At 50.5% G+C, this 6440-nt stretch overlaps 1 protein-coding gene across 1 annotated transcript in view; it reads right to left on the bottom strand.

Annotated features, from left to right (window-relative positions):
* The window catches only part of tjap1 (tight junction associated protein 1 (peripheral)), a gene marked incomplete at its 3' end in the record, with an annotated part of 42395 nt that overhangs the window by 137 nt on the left and 35818 nt on the right, over positions 1-6440 (bottom strand). The window contains exons 5-8 of the mRNA XM_080016488.1: positions 4255-4321; positions 2436-2543; positions 1552-1635; positions 48-1207 (exon numbers count right to left, since the gene is read on the bottom strand). Of these exons, the coding sequence (XP_079872614.1) occupies positions 48-1207; positions 1552-1635; positions 2436-2543; positions 4255-4321 (1419 nt within the window). The remainder of the gene's footprint in view (positions 1-47; positions 1208-1551; positions 1636-2435; positions 2544-4254; positions 4322-6440) is intronic.

The following is a 6440-nucleotide window of genomic DNA, read 5'->3' on the forward strand; positions in this document are numbered from 1 at the left end:
TGTCCCTCTCTTCCTCCTCCTCCTCCTCCTCCACCACCACCACCTGCTGCTCTTCCTCTTCCTCCAGGGACTCCCTCCTTTCGGTCGCCACGGTGACGTCCGTCTCTCTGGACCCGTCCCCAGAGGGCTCCAGGCTCACCAGCAGCCCCTCGCCCTCCTCGGCACTGCGCCCCCTCCTGGCGCGGGGCTCCGCGAGGCTGCTGCTGTCCGTGTCCAGGCTGGACTCCCTGGAGGCCGCCCAGCTGGGGGCCGACCAGCCCTCCTCACCGTCCGAGTACACAGTCGCTCCGCCCATGGCAGGCGGCCGCCCGCCCCACGCCTCGCGGGCCGCCTCGCTGCCAAAGGAGGTGCGGTGGAGCAGCGTGCCCCCACCGGCCGGGGCCACCTTCTCCACGAACATCCGCTGCCAGCTGGCCAGCAGCTCCTCCTCCGAGCTGGGGGGGCTGGGGGGCCGGGGGGGGCTGCTGAAGGGGCTGGACTGGCCCGACAGAAGCTCCCCGGCGGCGCCGCGCTGCCGACGCTCCTCCCCACCCGCCCCCCCGCCTCTCCCCCCCGGGGAGGAGGAGGCGGCTGAGCGCCAGCCGGAATCGGAGTGGCTGGGGCTGGGGGGCCGCGGGGGCCCAGAGGGGTCGCTCTGCACCAGGCTGAGGGAGATGGCCTGCCGCGTGGCGTACGTGCAGTTGGGCAGCGGGCTGTTTTTGGGGATCTTCACTCGGTCGTCCGAGAACTCGATGACCCTCCGGCCCGGGTACAGGGGGTGGGGCGGTGGGGGGGCGGGGTAGGGGTTCAGCTTCTCGAAGGCGGAGGCTCCCCGCGCCTCCTCGCCCCCCGCCGCCGCCGCCGCCTGGCCTTCCCCCCCAACGCGGAGCGTGCCGTTCTGGTGGGGCGTTTCGGGGCCGAGCGGCGGAGGGGCCCTCCCGTTCTCCTGGCCCCCGCCCTGCCCCAAGGCGGCTGACCCCGTCATGTCCACGTGCACGAAGACGTCCTCGGAGACGGGACGCACGCTGCTGCTGCTGGACTGGGCCGAGTTAAGGAGCAGCGGCTCCGGCTTCTCCAGGACGCGAGCGATCAGGGAGGTGGGAACCACATCAGCGGGCGTCAGGCTGAGGGTGTCAGGCTCCTGGGGGCCCGGGGGGGTATGTGGGCCCTGCTCTGGCAGACTGCTCTTCATGTGCTTCTTCACCATGTCCTGCAACTCAGCGGGAAGCTGCACACACACACACACACACACACACACACACACACACACACACACACACACACACACACACACACACACACACACACACACACACACACACACACACACACACACACACACACACACACACACACACACACACACACGAGATGGGTGCAGCTTCAAAAAAATAACAAAATAAACAGCAACATATACAGTTGGTAGCGCCCCCATACAGGACTCTTTACTCCCTCAATATACGATACAAATGACTTTTTCCTGTATTTCCTTTGTTTGTAGTGTTCTTCCTGCGGTGGAGGCAGCGCTGCCTGGTCAACACCAATGGACAATTCAAACAAACACACACTTACATCGGAGAACTTGTGATTTCTGAAGTGAGACTTGTTGCACTTGAGCAGCTGCACGGCCAAATTACAGTCCTGCCTGTATCTCTCCTGGTAGAGAGAGAGGGGAGAGAGAGAGAGAGCGGGGGGGAGAGAGGGGGAGAGGGAGAGAGCGGGGGGGAGAGAGCGGGAGAGAGAGAATTAAAAGCCAAACCACATCAACCGGGATGAACAGGATGAGTAATAATAAATGATGACAATTGATTGAAAATTGACAAAGGATGAAGTGTGATCCATCTTCTCATCATAAACACAATTCAGCAGGACACATCTCTGAACGTGTGCGTGTGTGTGTGTGTGTGTGTGTGTGTGTGTGTGTGTGTGTGTGTGTGTGTGTGTGGTTTCAGGTCAAACCCAGTCAATAAGAAGAGCTCTTCAGTCATGATGAGTACAGTGAATTTCCTCTAAATCCTCTAATTACTCTGCAAACTGGGAGATAATTCAATATTATCATTTGTCTTTCTATCGTATCGCCATGAAGCTAAGGAGCGGGTTATTTTGTACTACAATTGAATGACCGTAAGAAGACACAATCATTTGAATATGAGAACAGAGTTTCAGTACAGTACTCCGTGATGAACCTCAGTTGAACATTTTCTAGTCATTTAGATTTCATGAGCAGATATTGTGGGAAACCTCGACACCAGGGAAAACTCCCCATTACGTGGAGATAGCGGGGAATCATCACAGAGCCTCGGCACACATTCCTGCAGAACTGTATGGGGAGGCGGTTGCCATGACGACGACACAGGATGGAGAAATAACAACCAGACAGCAGAGACGCTCTACTTTCAACACCCGGTTTGAACCGCTGACGGTGCGGTCCGGCGCCAGGTGACGGCTGCACCCACGTTCAGCTCCTCCAGGCGGTCCACCGTGTTCTTGGCGTCCAGCAGCTTGTTGGTCAGCTCCACGATCTCCTGGTCCATCGTCTTTTTGTCCCTCTCCACCTTCCGTAGCTGCCAGAGGGGAGACGAGACCTCAGAATTCAAATGAGCAGCTCTAAGAGCCCCCGCTCCGCAGGCGAGTGCAAAGCAGAACACTGACGGAACAGAACATCAGCGGAACATTAGGAGAGGCGTGAAGGGGGGAAAAACAAAACAGGAGGAGGAAGGGTGGAAGGAAGGTGGAGCTAATCTCTCAAACACGACAAAAAGATGAACATGATAACGAGACGGAGGGAAAAAGGAGAATGAGAAACCCAACTGCATAAACCCAAGTCTGACTGACTGCAGCCTCATGGAGGACAAGATGAGGAAGACGATGGATGAAAAAGATGGTGATGGAGCAGTCCGTCGTGGAAGCAGCGTGAGGAGAGGGGGGGGGGGGGAGAGCAGGTGCGAGAGAGAGAGAGAGAGACATGGTGAAGGCAAGAGACAACCCTAGAACACTGGTTCTCAACGTGGGATCTTGGGACCGCCGTAGGGGCCCTCAAGGACGTTCCAGGTCCCCAGCAAAATGTTTTAGTTCACTTCAGGGTTATTTAATTTACAAGGCGTCGGCACTGTGAGGGAAAGGTTTCACTCTATCTCCCATTTGGATGAAGCCCATCCAACAACTCATGATCTTCAGTTTGGATGAAAAAAGTTGAAAACGGTGAAAAAGGTTAATCAACACCCCGACGCCTCCTTGAACATTGTCCAAATCAGGAAGATGCCCTACAGTATGTTCAGTAAGTGCTCGCTGCTTCCTGTTAGTGTCTGCATGGATTAATATGCAGGCACTAACAGGAAGCAGGGAGGTCAAAGGTCATTCACCTGCTTCACCATCCAGACCCTCCCTAAAACTATATACAACTCTATTGTATTTGTTTACTTGGCTGCATGTCTGCTTCGCTGTTTATATTTAAAAAATCAACTTAAAACTTAAATCAACTTAATACATTGTCTAGTCTTAAAAGTAAAAGTAAATATATATATATATATATATATATATATATATATATATATATATATATATATATATATATATATATATATATATATATATATATATATATATATATATTTATATATATATATATATATATATATATATATATATATTTATATATATATATATATATATATATATATATATATATATATATTTATAATTACAATTTATTATGCTTCTGGAGTGAAAACATGAAATCAGAAGCTCTACTCTGAGAACCGGGGGCAGAGCTCAGCGGCTCTGACTGCCATCAATAGTCCACATCGAGTCAATTGTTATTCACTATGATAGTCAGCTAAAACACCCACACCCACCCACCCACCCACACCCACACACGTTTCCAACAGACTCCAAAGTCGAAATTCTGCAGCACATGACGGGGAATTTTAAATGCTTTGTATCACAAATATGCAGGAAAACATAGGTCTTACTGTCGTAATGAAAGCTAGAATGTTATGGAAGGCTGCAGCCAGGCCTTGCACCGCGGCGCAGAGCGACCAACGCCGGGGGCCACTGTGTTTGGGGCCACAACCTTGTTGGGCTCCAAGGTTGTATATCAACGCAGCAAGGGAAGAGGTTTTTTTTAAACGTCCTTGTTAACAGCAAAAGTGTCAGAGGGAGATGTGGAGATGGCGACAGGAAAATAACCTTGTTTGGTTTGTTACGTTGTGTTTAGTTCTCAGGGTCCGGATGGTTAAGAGAGAGATTTCAGACTAACTGCGATGAAGGTCCTACCAGGGCGTGAAGCTTCTCCTCCAGGTCCTGATTGGCTCTCTGGGACGCTGTGTAACTGTTCTGGAGTCTAGAGAGAGGGAGACGGGGAGACGGGGGGGGGGGGGGGGGGAGAGAGAGAGAGAGAGATGGAGAGAGAGACGGAGAGAGAGAGACGGAGAGAGAGAAAGTGACGGAGAGAGAGAGAGATGGAGAGAGAGAGACAGAGAGAGACAGAGAGAGAGAAAGAGACAGAGAGAGAGATGGAGAGAGAGACGGAGAGAGAGAGAGATGGAGAGAGAGAGACAGAGAGAGAGAAAGAGACAGAGAGAGAGATGGAGAGAAAGTGACGGAGAGAGAGACAGAGACGGAGAGAGAGAGAGACGGAGAGAGAGAAAGTGACGGAGAGAGAGAGACGGAGAGAGACAGAGAGAGAGAAAGAGACAGAGAGAGGGATGAGAGAGAGAGACAGAGAGAGAGAGAGACAGAGAGAAAGAGACAGAGAGAGATGGAGAGAGACAGAAAGAGAGAAAGAGACAGAGAGAGAGATGGAGAGAGAGAGACAGAGAGAGAGACAGAGAGAGAGAGAGATGGAGAGAGAGAGACAGAGAGAGAGAGAGATGGAGAGAGAGACGGAGAGAGAGACAGAGAGAGAGAGAGAGATGGAGAGAGAGACAGAGAGAGAGAAAGAGACAGACAGAGACAGACAAGAGAGAGACAGACAGAGAGAGAGATGGAAAGAGACGGAGACAGAGGGAGATGAGTCTAATAAAGAAGGACTTTTTCATACAATTCAAGCTCTCGGTGCTTTGCTGAGCGCAGGCAGCGTTTCCACCCTGATGTCCTGCTTCTGACAGAACCCTGGGTGTACATCACTGAGGTTTCGTCCAGAACTATAACTTGAACAGAACAGACAGAGGGAAGAGGGGGTAGCGTCGCTATTTTTGTGAAGTCATCTTTGTCTCTTACTCTTTTAAATGCTGTCACTGCACCTCATTCCTTCACATCTGCTGCTCGAAAAGTTTCTCTCTAAATAATTCCGTTCATGTGTTCTGGGGGTTTGAGTCCACCCTCAGCGCTCTCTCTTGTAATTCATACATTCTGAGACCTACTCGCTCAGTACGATAACTCAGAGATGCTGCTCCTAGGTGACTTCAACCTAAATTGGTTGACAAACCATACGAATAGTTTCAAAGAGATGAGCCAATCAGACCTCATTTGATTCTGTCCAATAGGAAGGACAAAGTGAGCGCCTCTACAGTGACCCCTGACCTCTAAGCTGTGTTGGAGGTGCCAGGAAGGAAAGATCAAGCTCCAGGATTGCCATCAAAACAACAGTTTTAAAACTTTAAATGAACAGGCTTCCCTCTGTGACCTTGCTGACAGTAATATACATCAAACCACCCAAATACCAGATGTAGAACTGGCACTGGAATCATTTACAAATTCATTACTCACTATCACCCATAAACATGCAGCTTTTAAAAAGTTTAGGGGAAAAGATAGATCAAGCCCCTTGTTCTCCACAGAATTATCAATGAAACAAGGAGGGAGAAAGCCAAGGCTGCAGTGCCTTTTACACAACTCTCAAATAAATGTACATCCTCCTTGAGAAAAGCAAAAGCCAATTATTACACTGAATTCCTCCCCAGCTCTTTCACAAACATGTCAACATTCTGGAAAAGTAGTAAGTGTAAATGACAACAAACCCAACGTCGATTTCTCCCCGTGTCACGTTGAACGACTCTATCTATCTGCATATGATTGGAGTGTCTGCCACAAATCTCTGTGAATGCGGAAAACCACAGACTGTTGAACACATCATTGATGAATGCCCAATCTTCAAATCACCACATGGAGTCAGCGGCCTCATTGAACTGGATGACGATACCACTTCTTGGCTAATGTCCCAATTGCCTGTGTAGCCCTACACGAACGAACGTTGAACGACTGCTCCATAAATCAAACATCGCGGCGTTCGCAGGCTTTAAACACACATTTTGTGAACGCCGGAAATCTGTTGGGTATGGTGAAGTGGGATCAGCTGAGGAGTAAGCCTGGGTTCCTTCACCCTGCAGGCCTTCACTTCCGCTGTTGTTCTGTTGCTAAGGAGGCACTTCAATGTATCGATTGCAGGAAAGCAACTGGAGAGGATAAACGACACCCTTATTTCCTAAAGCTCTGTGCCCCATTTAATCCTGAACAAATTA

Source organism: Zeus faber (genome assembly GCF_960531495.2).
Source record: "Zeus faber genome assembly, chromosome: 16".
In the NCBI taxonomy this organism is placed as follows: domain Eukaryota; kingdom Metazoa; phylum Chordata; class Actinopteri; order Zeiformes; family Zeidae; genus Zeus; species Zeus faber.